Below are 13876 nucleotides of genomic sequence, written 5' to 3'. Positions count from 1 at the left end.
ACTTGATATGCAAAAGCCTACAGTATTTTTTCTCTTTTGTCAGTCCTTATAATGCCTTTGTTACTAGTAAGTAATCAGTCACACAATAACTCCTATGTTTAACAACATATGCTATTTATGAACAGCTTCCCATTGTGTTCAGTTAACCTATTCGTTGTTTTCTTAAGTCAGTTTATTTCTGCCTCTATATACCTGAGGTGTCTTAGTATAAAATTGAAAAATAATTTCAGAAAAAAATGTAAACCTTAAACTAACCTAAAACTAAATATGGACAAAGCAGCAGATAAAGTATAAGGCAACTAATGATGTATGTTGACTGCTGGCAGAATAGAGGCGGCTTCAAAAAGCAGCAAAAACTTCTTATATTCTTAAGTAAATGTGTTGAGAATTTTAATAGTTTACTAATGTAGCAAAGAGATTCAGCACTGTAAGATGCTTTCCATTATCTGAAATGTGGCTTTCAGCTATGGGGCGGTATAGAAATGAAATAAACATCATCAATTTATTTCTTACCCGCCTCTCCATTTGGATCTAATCTAAAGATACTCCTGCTCTAGTTTGTCCTTCTCTCTCTTATTTGTGGTCTAGAATCCCACCCCCTTTACTTTTTCTGTATTTATTTGCTATCTGTCACAAGATTCTACTTCATAAAAGATGAGTGGGAGGACGTTGTTGTGTGTCATGGGAAAACAGGCCTATGGGTGAAAGGAAAAGGGAACTAATTTTTTTTTATAAACCCTCTTGAGTCAATCACCAATGCACGTTTAATTTTATTTCCTGCTTTTCATGTCTGTTAGGCATGCTTAACTTCATAGGGTCAGGCTATCTGCAAGCAAAATTCCTATTGCATTCTGCCTTAGCCTGAAACAAAATAGCAGTGAACATATTTAAGTCTGCAGTCGTTGGCACACTTACCAGGTAGCAAGTTCCATTGAATTCAGTTAAACTTATTTCCAACTCACTATGCATAGCATGCTCCTGCATTTTAATATCAATTTTATTACAGAACTCTAATTGCAAAACTATAGAACCTATTTCTTTATTGTTGCAGATCTAAACTGGATTGTAATGTAGTTCTATCAACATAAAAATAAATAAAACAGCTCTCAAAAGATTATTCTACTCATAAATATTTTTCTGCAGAATATATCTTTTTATAATAACTGCTTTCAACAGTACTTGTGTTAAGACTCCACTGGCGAACTAGAACTCCACCATCCTGAGTGGCATGGCATCTGTCAGATTTATGCAAATCACCTGCATCGCTGTAGGTCGTGATATATGTCTAGGATGGATTTTAGTATTTAAGAAGTTCTGTGTTGCCACATTTTACTGAATTGTATTGTGCCCTTATTAGCTAAATAAACAATTGTTAAAACGGTGAGGTTTACCCAGCATTGCTTCTTTATCAGGAAAAGATGAAGCAACTGAATTTTAGTCTGTAATAAGCTGTTACATACGCAGGAATCCTACCAGGAAAAAAGTGATAGCTTTTTCTGGTTTAAAAGCAAGTTGTCTGATGGACCAAAACATAAACGTTATTATCAGAACTTAGAGTGCTGTCCTATGCATATTTAGACATTTCTGGGGGTTGTAGGACTTGTTTCTATCTAAACATGAATAGGATCGCACCCTTAGTTGTTTTTTGGAGCAATAAGATCACTTCTAAAATAGGTTTGTGTAGGTGGCTTGGGTGCTTACATCTTAGGCTTGTTTGCCTTTCATATTTTATCTCAGTTGAAACAGTCTCTGTACTTTCTTTACTTCATTGTTGCTGTAACATACGGTCAGAGCCATTATTAAATGTAACTCATTAGCCATGTGATGTAGGCTGCCAAGTGACTGACAGCTGCCTACTCCCAGTTTCTGTAGCCCCATACAGCAATCCTGGATATATATATGGTGTCTGGATTTGTTGCTGTACATGGTTGGTTAGTAGACTGGTTGACATGGGGTGTTCTAGGTTGGACAAACTACTGTAACACGTAGAAAGTTGGGACATTATTCTTCTGTAGGGTACAAAGTGATTCTACACCAGCATAAGCTGAAGTCACAAATAGGCAATATTAGCACAGCAACTTTTTGGAGTAGACTGTGGCAGAAGAATATGGTGAGCTATGCTACATATTAATGAGATGTGAAAAAAGCACTATGTGGAGATATGTTCGCGTTATCTCTGCATTAAATTATATTGATATAGATACATTTTTGTCATGTTCCATTTTAATATTCTGTATTCTTTTCCAGTTTATTGATATATTTTTTTTTTTAAAAAAGAAATGGATTCTGATAAAGAATTAGAACTACCAGTGGATAGAAAAACTAAGGTAAGTTCTTACAATTTTAAATGTTTTAAGATTATTTTCCAGCTGCAGCGTACTGATTACTAGATTTAACATCTTCACCAGTTTTGTTATTAAGGATTAGATAATGATCATAGTAATGGGCATATGTTTATGACTAAAGCCCAGGAATGTACTCTAGATAGTTAAAAACAACCATCACCCTGAATAATAACATGTGGATATGCTGAGTTTCTGTTTTCCTCAGTGTTGTATCTTTTAAAGATAAATATAATGGGCAGTATTCAGTTTGACACTTCATTAATTAAATTACTTTTTGGTAACATAAGTGACTTATTGCACAATACCAATGGGTTGCAATGGGTTTCCCTGGAAAACCTCTTGTGCCAGAAAACATTATTGGCATGGTAGAGGTTGCTTATACTACACTAGTGCAATGTAATTTATTTTAGCAGTAATGTCACATTGCCCTTTGTGTATGTACAAGACATGGCTAGTAACTCCCAGTGGCAAATAATTCACATGACAATTATTTAGCTGATGGCTAAAGCTTTGGAATTACAAAATTCATGTAGAATTTGCCTCTCTCTCTCTCTCTCTCTCTCTCTCTCCTTTAATAGCTAGTTGAAAAGCAGACATTCAACAGGTGCAGCTTTCCCTGTCATCAAATTTCTGTACTGGAATACCTGCACATGCTAAATTTCTGCATGTTGTGCTGCTTGGCCACCAAAAGGTGAAAACATGTGAATGGCAGCAGGAGAGAAAGGGGTTAGCAATTTCTCTTCTTTATCATCAAAATTATTAATGTGAATGCTCTAATAAGGAACTAACAAAGTGAGAGAATAGTGGTATAATTACTATGAATCAAATGTAAAATGTATTTGTTAGGTTTGTAATGTTCAGTCCCCAAGAAGGCTTCTGTATCTTGAAGAACTGTGTAGAAGTAAGAGTTTCACCAGGTGTGTTTACCCCATTATATTGCTACACTAATAAAAGAATCTATGTAGTAATTAAATAATCTTTCTTTCTGATGCAATCTCTAGCAATTCTAGCTTTATTTATATTTGATTTCTTCTAACCTTTTCAACCTGCTACACTCCTTTATTTATGTCCAACTATAATAGTGCTTTGGACATTTTAAACCTGTGGTGTGGTTAACATGGCTGGTACAGTCCTCATGAAGGATTGTTCAGCAAAACCCAAGGCAGGCAGATGCGTTCTTTTTGGGGTAGTGGTGGCAGTATTAGTGCTTCCTGTTTAAAATTACATCCAACACAGCAAACATTTATGTTATAGGAAGCCTAACCTTAATAATACCATCATCTGATCTGTTTTTTAAAAGGCAATATGTCATGATGATGAAATTTATTTGAAAGATTGAGATTACATAGCAAAACTTGGCTAATGAGTTTCAGTGCTCAAATTGCCTGTCTACATGTTGTCTATAAAAAGTGTGTGTATTCATTTGTTGAGGGTGCAATCCCATGCATGTTTAGATGGAAAAAGTCCTACAACTCCCAGTATTGCCCAGCCAGCCAGGCTGTAGGACTTTTTCCCATCTAAACATGCATTGCTCTTCTTCTCCTTCTCCTTCTCCTCCTCGAGGTTTGTATCTTAGAGATGATAATTTAAAGTTTTTTGTTATTATCCAGAAAGGGAAAGTTCAGGAAAGAATCACAAGGAAAAAACAATCTTTACAGACAAGAAGTGCTAGAAAAAAGGTACATTAAACCATTTTAATTCAAAAATATGGCATACTTTTTACTGAACTGAGAATTTTGGACTTCAAAAATTGCCTATTTACTAAAGTGCTTACCTATTAAACACCTTTTTATATATTTTACCTTGTAATTGAATATTTCCTAACAAGTGCTGCCATATATGGGAACTTTTAAATGTAAACTGCTTTGAACTTATTAAGGAACCCAAATTAAATTTTGTATCCTGATGGGCAGATCTTGGAGAGCATGATATTTTTTTCAGGACTATAGCGTGGGAGCAAAGCCAAATCATAATTGGGAGCCCCTTGCAGCTGCAGCATGGATGGAGGCAGGGGGAGAAACAGATGTGAAGGCAATGCTTTTTGGAAAGAGAAAAGTTAATATTATAGGATATATTCCTTGAGAGGAAGGAAGGACCACAGAGAAGGAAATGGTGACAACAATCACTACAGGCTATAACTCACCAAAAATGTTATTTTAGAACTGCATGATGGTGCTTGTTTGTTTTTAATGGTTGGTTTTTTAGCACTGGGGAAAGAAAACTTGGGGTTGTTTAGCCCACAAGCAACCCCATTGCCCCTGTTTGGACATTACAGAAACAACCCCAAAGGTGGCTCTTGAGTGTAATTAATGCAAACAGAAAGCAGTGCATGCGCAGCTTGGGCACAGTATACACCCCTGCAATTTCTGAGTTAATTAACCCACAAATTTGACATCATATGCTGTCATGACATCTGAACAGGGTCTAATAAATGTACTTGGAACTGCAATGGTTACTGACTTTACATGTTACTACTACTTAATATGGAGTTCAATCTTGTTTGCATGTTCCTTTAGTTAATATGTAAATAATGGCACAGATTTCTTTTTTCTGGTTCAGGAATTGAATTTTTTGGTCATTCAGTGGTAAAACTGTTTAGAAGGCTTGGGGTTTTTGAATGATGTAATGAGGGAAATAATATTTTAAAATGTGGAAGAATAGTTGTAATTTATTTGAAAATTTCCCCTTGTTTAATGTAGCAAACTGAAGACAATATACCTGTTGATAGAATAGAAAGAGAAGAAGCCCTAGACCAAAATTCACAGAAAGGTAGTTCATTGTTTTAGTTCTAACTAAGTTGGATGTTATCACTGTGACACTTAAGAACATTTTCTTTCACAAAATTTAAATGCAAAACCTACATTTGATTTTTTAAAATGCATTCCATTCTGCATTAACAGTATTTGCACTGCTACAAGTTATAATATTCAGATGTGCTTTATACTTTTACGTATAAAAATGTTTTGTTAATTGTTATGAGGGGAAAATTAATTTGGAACCGTGCGTGTTATGCATCCTCACTGTGTATCAAACTAATTATATGTTTCATGTAGATTTTCCCCCCTGCACTTTTAGTTGAAATATGAATATGTAATTCAGATAAAGCTACTTCCAGATGAGGCTTTTTATCACACCATTGTCTGCCTCATTCACAGAATTTTATGGGGAGTCTAGGCATCATCATCTTCCAGTCATAACCCTCCCATGTTTTCCCATTTCTTTTGTCTTTTTTACTTTTTGCTGAAAATATATAAAAAAGACAGAATAGCTGCCTTTTAATATATAGCAGCTATATATTGCAGAGAATGTGTAAGAATTCTGTTGCAAAATATGATCTATAAGTCTCCTTTTATTTTATTTTTTTAATAGTTGTGCCTGATGTAGAAAAACAAACTACATTAACGGAAGCATTACGGGATAGAGTAAGAGGGAAATTGAAAACAGTCAAGGTAATAAATAGTTTTAATTGAACTTGTAATTTGGCTTTCAAATGAAATATGCAACATATTATATTTATGTTTCTATGAAAGGGGGAATGTACAACCAATTTAAAAGGCTCAGCTTCTTTACCACTCAAATTGGAGTACCTCAGAAAAAAGAAGTCAACTGCTGAATATGAGAAGCCTGTAAGTAGTCTCAGTTCTTGTTTTCTCTTTGTTTTTAATGTTTAAAAGAATATACTAAGATATCTTTTGTTTTAGGCTATACAAGAAGAATTTTCTGACAAACAGTATTCTCATACTACCGGATTCCAAAACAACTTTGAAGTGAGTGCTGAGTGATAAAACTTTTATAAAAATAGTTCCTTTTTGTATTCTGTTTGGGGCAACTAATATGAGCATATTTTTGTAGAATGTTTAATAATGTTTATACTGCCATTACATATACATAGTAAATGTCCTGTGTCATCAAGTCAACTTTGTTTAAATATTTACTATTGCCTCTAATATATCCTATTTATTATTATGTGGCAACTTACTGTTGCTGTGCCTTTGTGGAAGATAAATGTAATGAACAAGACAGGTTCCTCTTCTCTATTTAGGGTTTTGCAGTGAGGAGGGAATGATAAAAAACAAAAATTGGAGAAAAGTTGAGAGGCCAGGGAAGAATGCAAACAAATGTAATTGGCTTTATGAGAGTGAAATATCTGTTACTATGGATAGTAGCATGTAAGAAATGAAAGTAATCAGCAGTGATATATTTAGAAATCTTGGCAGAAAGGCAAAGTAGCTATGGGAAACTTTAATGGTAAGGAAAAGGAGGTTGTTAGGTGCAGATGGTGTAGGAACATAGTGTGAAGATTTGAGAAATGTTGCTGAGAGTTTTAGCTGAGAAGATGCACAATGTAGTTGTAGAAGAAGAGGTGTTTTGACTTGGTGACAGACAGTATAAGAAGCAAAAAAGATGGGAAAAAGAAAGCTGCCAAGTGGTTAGGACTGCTGACTGATAATTTACTAAATTTCTGTTTCAATCTCAGAATGAACTCCCCTTAGATGAGGGCTTTGATTTTTTTACATCAACTTTTGAAGACCACTCAAAGATGAAAGATACTGATCAAAATGCTGAACAGGTATTGCTGTCCTTCTCGTTTAATAATTCAACTTATTTCCTTTTGAATTATGTTCCTGGACCTGCTTGGACCTCCTCCTCTCAGACAGATCTCCCAGTATTTAAATGTACAACTTTTCATTCACTTTCTATGTTATAAAGGAAACATTATGAAATGATATTGAAAAGTTATTTTCAGTGACTCAGAATTTATATCTAAAACAACCAGATATCTTTTAGAGTGCATCCCTATGCATGTCTACTGAAAAGTCCTATTGCAGTCAGTGGGACTTATTCCTGGGTAATTGTGTATAGGACTGGAACTTTAATAAACTTTTTGTCTTTTGGTCATACAACTGAAGGTGCGATCGTATGCACTGTGCCCTTGCTACTGCTTCTTCCATCTTACCACAAAAATGCATCAAGGAGAGAAAGACAGAATAGCTGCTTTTTTATTGGAAACACAAGGATTTCGATGCCCTGCAAGGCTGAACCCAGAAGGGCGGGAGGAGCAGCTGAGACGATCTTTGCCTCACTGTCCTCTGATCTTTGACCCGCCCCCTGGATGAGCTTTTCAGCTCTTCTATTGATAGCACTTTGAAAGGGGAGGGAAAGAGGCTGAAGGAAGCTCAGTCTTCAAAAGAAGCATTAGCTGTGCATACAGTATCCTTACTTCATCATGTGAATAAGGCTGCATAGTGTGCAATCTGTTATTCATTTCATTGGAATATGTGAAGCCACAAGTGCATGCTGAAATGAAACCAAACTGTACACCGTATGTATGCTTACTTGAAGTAAGTCCTATTGTTAAGAAAGGGCTTACTTCCTGGTAAATGTACATAGAATTTGGGTGTAATCCTATTGGATCCTCCCTGAGTACTTGTAAGCCTCCGAATTTATTAGTTGCTCCTAATAAATGTTTTACCCTGCTATTGCTGCATAAAAGTATAACACATTTTCTCTGTGTATTGTATGCTTTCTAACCCTTTTATCTAGATTGTATTCCATTTTTTAGCTATTTCTCCATCATTCTCTAAATTCAGTATTTCACATTGATTTTCTTCATGATGAATAAACAATAGAAATCAATAAATGACAGTCTTCAGAATGTCTGTGAATTAAATGAACAAGCTCCATTGCTTGACCATGTGAGAAAAATATTATTGCCAGAATTGCTTGAAGTAAAACCTCCTGAGTGTGATTGCAGTAACCTGGACAAGAAAAGACAATGGGATCAAATTTTTGTTCCAAGTGCTTCCCCAGGTAGTTTATGTTTCAAAATATGATAGTGATATTGATATGTATTAAATGTTTGCACAGAAGCTAGTGGATAATCTGATCTGTTCATTTGCAGGTGAAAATATAGAAGTGACTTCCTCCTCTCAATTTGTAAAGAGAAGGAATTGAGCAATACTATGGGAATTTGTACTTAATAACATTCAATGGTCAAGCTTCCCTGTTGCCCTTCACATGAGAATATCATCATCTACATGTTTGAGGAGTATGCTTAATATCTGCATCTCCTATCTATTGCTCACTGATGATACACACTTGGTATATATATAATGTCAATGATACTTGAATCTTCTTAATGCCATCATAATGGGTCCAATCATTCTAGTATCCACTGCTGATTGCTGAGATTTTCTGGAATGCATCAGCAATGGGGAGTGAGAGAGGAGAGAGAGAACAAGTCCTTTTCTATAATCTTGTCAAGCCTATCTGCCTTCTGGCCCCTTTCTTCCTAGATTATAGTGGCAGGCAATTATTCTGCATGGGATGGGGCAAGAAAGAAATTCTTCCATTGGCCTGTTTAGACAGCTGTTTACCCTGGCTTTCCCCAACTGTTTCTCCTTTCCTATTCTCCTGGATGTGTCAAGTGTTTACATGGCCTATATTACTTCTAATTTTGTAGTATGCCCAGCAAAATTAGGTGTTTATAACATATGGGCACATATGAGTAGGTGCCCTTTAAAAGAACATTTTTAAAAAGATGGTGGCAATGTTCCTGATAATTGTTCGGGGTGCATTCACCCTACTCTAAAATTTATGTTTACAGATTTAATAAGTATCCTAGCTGTTAGCCACAATATAAAATTTTATAAAATTATAAAATCATAATATAAATTTACACCTCACATATGGTAGTTCCATGTTAAAATGTGTAAGTTTAATATTGAAAGAATTTACAGAAGTTACAAATTCGTTTGGGTCACAGGTAAGTTTGAACAGTTCTGTGGGAGTGGAAAGGTGGGGTGGGAAAATTGGAGAGACTGAAGAGTAACAGTTAGAGAATATGCAAACTCATTTTAAAACTCACTGCATTAAATGGTATTGGATGGGGCAGATTGGCTGGGGTTATCAGAAATGCATTTGGGTGACCTTTTGTACTTTCTTGGGGCAGGTCTCAGTATTTGACCATTAAAAGAAGGAAAAATGCTAACTCACAATTTATTAACTGTGTATGTGTAATTCTAAAACCATAATAATTATTTGCAGTTATACACAGCTGTAAGCTACCAAACAATAGGTTGCCACGACTCTTAGAAGATGAAGGTTTTTATATTCCACAAAAGCCTTTTATTTCTAAGAATGCATACCACAAAATGGAAAATCGTCTTCTTCAGCAAGAAGGGGTAAATATTCGGTTTTAGTTTTTAAAAACTTTTAAAAATGTTTTTTAAAAAACTATTAACTTAGTTGATTTGCTCAACGTTGTTTATGTTTCTGAATTATCTTTATCAAGGGAAAAGATTGGTTTGAAGAAAGTGGGGAAATAATATCATTACCTTCTCCAATCAAACAATCAAGTCATTGTAAAGTGTATTTTCCTGTTAAAATTGACATGCAATTAAAGACAACATACAGGAAGGTTTGTTTGTTTTTTCATTTTATAATCTCTTCCTCTCAAGATTGGAATGTTTTGTTGGGGCATGGTTATTATATCTTCCCTATAAAACCTATATAGGGACATGGAGGTTGATAGTATATTTTGATGGACTCATTAGTCCAGCTCTTTGTAACTTCTCTCTCTCTCCCGTGTGTGTTTGTGTGTGCATACCCACCCCACACAACATTTTTGCCTCATTACCTCTGGTCAAACAGTTTTTTTTGTACCATTTTGATAAGGCCAAAAATATCCATACCAGAAGCAGCAATTTGTAATTCAAAGCATGTTAACCTCGGAAAATCCTGTTGCTTCAATTCAAAGTTACTCATTTTAAGGGAAAGCTTTGTTCTTTTTTTAAACACAGGCAATGCAACCTGAACTAGAAAACTGCATCATAACTAAGTCAGGAGATCAGAGTGAAATTTATCAACTAGACCTTAACATATCAAATATTGTATTTAGTCATCATTCTCTTTTCAATTGTGAACATGTGTTGGCCGCCAGGTTGCTTGGCCTTTACGAATGCTTTCAGAAGAGACAACAGCAAAATGTTACTCACTTGCTAGCTGAAAAAGTAAGAAAATGTTTTTAAGTTACATTAAAGTTCTAGATAGAAAGCAGAAAGTTTCAGTGGCATAATGCTTGTATTCCTTGCGAATGTTACAGCATGAAGACCAGAGAACATTTCTAGACCCTAGAGCAGTTGACCTTCGCATCATTTGTCCTAGTAATAATTTCATAGTTTGGGCTGCTCATACCTAATCCCAGGTCCTACCTCAATTACTACTCTATTTCTACATTATTTAGCAGTAAAGTTAGTAGTACCTTTTAAAATGGTATTGAATTTAGAATTTTGGCTCTTTTACCAAAAAGTCATTTGTTTATCTCTATTCACATTTAATCAAAGCTTTAATTAAAAAAAACCACCCTGATTGTTAATGTATCCCAACAATTAGCCAATATTCAATAGACACCACCTTTCACTTTCTTTTGCTTCATCATTACCTTGCATAACCAGTTCCACTGATAAAGCAATCAATTAGAGAAGTTGCGTTGACAGACATTGCAACCTCTCTAGTGGAACGTCAATAGCGTTATAGCTTGTGTAACAAGATTCCCTGGAGACCCATTGCACAAGCTAATGCTGTCGATTGCACTAGAGATCTCTTACCCTAATGCAATGTAATCTGTGTTAGCGGAATGACACTGTAGGATACTGCCCAGGATAGGCTATATGCATTGCTATCCTATCTGCCAAAAACCAACATTACAGACATATATTAATTGGAGAAAGTGGAAGCGTATATGTACAGTTTACCTGCAGGGTTGTGAAAGATGATAGAAAAAGAGGGAAGGGGGAAGACAGTGTAATAGAGAGAAAAGGGCCAAGGCAGGGAGAACAAGAAAGATACAAATTATGGGTTGTATGCAATGTTAGTCTAACTTAAGTCCTATTCATTTCAATGGGTCTACTGTAAGTAGGGCTAACATTGCATACAACATATCCATTGGAAAATAGACATACCTCTCAAAGGGAAATTTATTGAGTACATGCGTGTTGCTGTGGTCCTGTTTAACATTTCTTGGACTATTCAGCAGAGTAATCGTTTGTTTGGCTGTCAGATTTTATCTCCTTTTATTTATTTATTTACAATATTTATATACAGCTCAATTATCTAACACAGATTACAGAGCGGTGAACATAGGTATAAACAGTAAAAGAAAGATTAAAAAAGCAAATTAAAATTGTTCAATTTAAAAACAAAGGAACCAGAAAAACAGTGGCTAGTCAGTTGAGGAAGGCTCCTCGAAACAGAGTTCTTTTCAGGAGGTGCTGGAAGCAGCCCAGTGTTGGCACTTGCCTGACCTTCAGGGGCAGAGAGTTCCACAGAGAAGGGGCCACTACACTAAAGGTTCTTCTCCTGGTGGATTCCAATCGGGCCACAGGTCCATGTGGAACCACCACGAGCATGCCTGCTGACGACCTCAGTGATTGGGCAGGTTGGTAAAGGAAAAGGTGCTCTCTCAGGTATCCTGGTCCCAAGTTATTAAGGGCTTTGTACACTAGTACCAAAACTTTAAACCTGGCCCAGTAGCCAATAGGTAACCAGTGCAATTCCCTCAGCAAAGGAATCATAGGGAAGGAGCCTATAAGGCCATCGAGTCCAAGCCCCCGCTCAATGCAGGAATCCACCCTAAAGCAGTTATATACTGAAAAGAGGCAGCTCCTGACAACTGCTGAGCTGCTGTGTTCTGCACTAGCTCCAGTTTCTGAAGCAGTCTTAAGGGCAGCCCCACATAGAGTGCATTGCAGTAATCCAATTTTGAGGTTACTAATGCCTGTACCACGGTGGCCAAGCTATTCCTGTCCAGAGGAGGCTGTAGCTGGCAAGCCACCCGAAGCTGGTGAAAGACACTCCGACATGGCTACTTGGGCCTCGAGCGACAATAATGGATCTAGGAATACCCCTAAACTACGAACCTGATCTTTCAGAGGGAGTGCAATCGCATCCAGAACAGGCAATGAGCCTATTTCCCAGACTCCGGGACCACTCACCCACAGGGATTTCGCCTTGCCAGGATTCAGCTTCAGTTATAGCACTATTGTAGTATTTCCAGAACATAACATAAGAGGAGCCCTGCTTCGTCAGACCAAAGGTCCATCTCCTACAACATTCTACTGTTAATATTTGTCAGCCTGATTTTTTAAAACCTAATTAGGAAGTGGCTATCACCGCATCTTGTGGCAGTGAACTGCAAAATTTTATTGTATGTTGTATGAAGAAGACTGTCTTCAAAAATATGGTTTCTTCACATAATGCTTTTTGGGGGCATTTTTACATGATGGCTGCTGTGGCATTTTTTCATTTTAAAATATAAATATTTTTTACCAAATGCCATCTGCAGTTATTAATGCTAATTTGTAAATAAAAGCTTAATGCATTCACAATAATTTGTTTCTATTACAGCTCAAAGCATTAATAAGTGCCACAAAACTAGCAGAAAGTAATTTTACCAAAAATCAGCTGAGCAGAAACACTTTAAAGGATTACAGATCACAAATAAGGTATCTATTTCAATGGGTTTGTGTTTGGGGGATGAGAGAATCAAATCAAATCTTCTGCATGCACATTGGGTTTATTTTTGATAGCATATTTCTGTTAAATCTGTGTAAGAGACCCTGTTTAGTCAGAGAGGGCAAAGTGTCTTCCTAGAAAATACCAGGTAATATAATTTCCTCTGATACTGAGCATCATCAGGCAAGCGTTTTGTCACATGCTCGTTACTGGCCATTCACAGATTTTTGCTGGTCCTTTTCATGACCATGTGCCTCCTGCGCACCTACTGCTCCTTCAGCTCCCTTTTCCATCACAAAAAATGAGACCTGGAAAATCCAATTCTTTTGGCTATGACAAAACTTGCTGCCATTTCCTGCTGTGTGCAGGAGAAGCAGCACGATAAAAATGCCAACTGAATGGGCCACGTGATCATTCCTCACTTCCTTTTTCTTCCCTGTGTGAAGAAAGAGGAAGTTTGTCCCTATTGTGGGACAGGAGCAGGACGGAAAGAGCCCGTAGGGAAATGCAATTTCCCCCCTGCTCCCATCTGATGACTGAATTTGGATGATCCCATGCCTATTAATTCAGGAGCAAACCATCCAAACATACAACTGGTTTCTGAATATTCGAATAATGCTACAGCTGTGCAGAAGTATATTATTTTGTAAATTAAATGAACAACATTTTTCAAAAGGCACACAACTTCAAACAGTTTGATGACCATCCTGTGCTCAGTGAACTTCCAGGACCCATGTAATATTGAGGGTGTTAGAAAGGAAGGGTGGAAATTGGCTTGCTTGAGCTCCAGAAAGCTTCTAGTATTGGGTGTCTGTGTTTGTATGGGTATACATTGAATGCTTTTTAAAAAAACCACCTCCTTCCAGTGTAATATATGGAGATAACTTTTTCTGTTTGCTGTTCTAAAGAAACCTTCGCCTTTATTGCTAAAAAATAAAGTTCTTGAGGGAGTGAAGAAGGGAGTAGTCCAAGGTGCTTGGATGTGCTCTGGAAGGTAAAAAGAAAAAGGAGACCCC

At 36.5% G+C, this 13876-nt stretch overlaps 1 protein-coding gene across 1 annotated transcript in view; it reads left to right on the top strand.

Annotated features, from left to right (window-relative positions):
* Positions 1–2279: 2279 nt before the first annotated feature.
* Positions 2280–13876, top strand: part of CC2D2B (coiled-coil and C2 domain containing 2B) — a 53400-nt gene continuing 41803 nt past the window's right edge. The window contains 10 exon segments of the mRNA XM_063131608.1: positions 2280–2327; positions 3956–4024; positions 5045–5117; positions 5688–5794; positions 6047–6112; positions 6823–6915; positions 7976–8156; positions 9393–9529; positions 9640–9765; positions 12753–12850. Of these exon segments, the coding sequence (XP_062987678.1) occupies positions 2280–2327; positions 3956–4024; positions 5045–5117; positions 5688–5794; positions 6047–6112; positions 6823–6915; positions 7976–8156; positions 9393–9529; positions 9640–9765; positions 12753–12850 (998 nt within the window).

Source organism: Elgaria multicarinata, chromosome 8 (genome assembly GCF_023053635.1).
Source record: "Elgaria multicarinata webbii isolate HBS135686 ecotype San Diego chromosome 8, rElgMul1.1.pri, whole genome shotgun sequence".
Lineage (NCBI taxonomy): Eukaryota > Metazoa > Chordata > Lepidosauria > Squamata > Anguidae > Elgaria > Elgaria multicarinata.
This window is presented reverse-complemented; position numbering and strand designations above follow the sequence as displayed.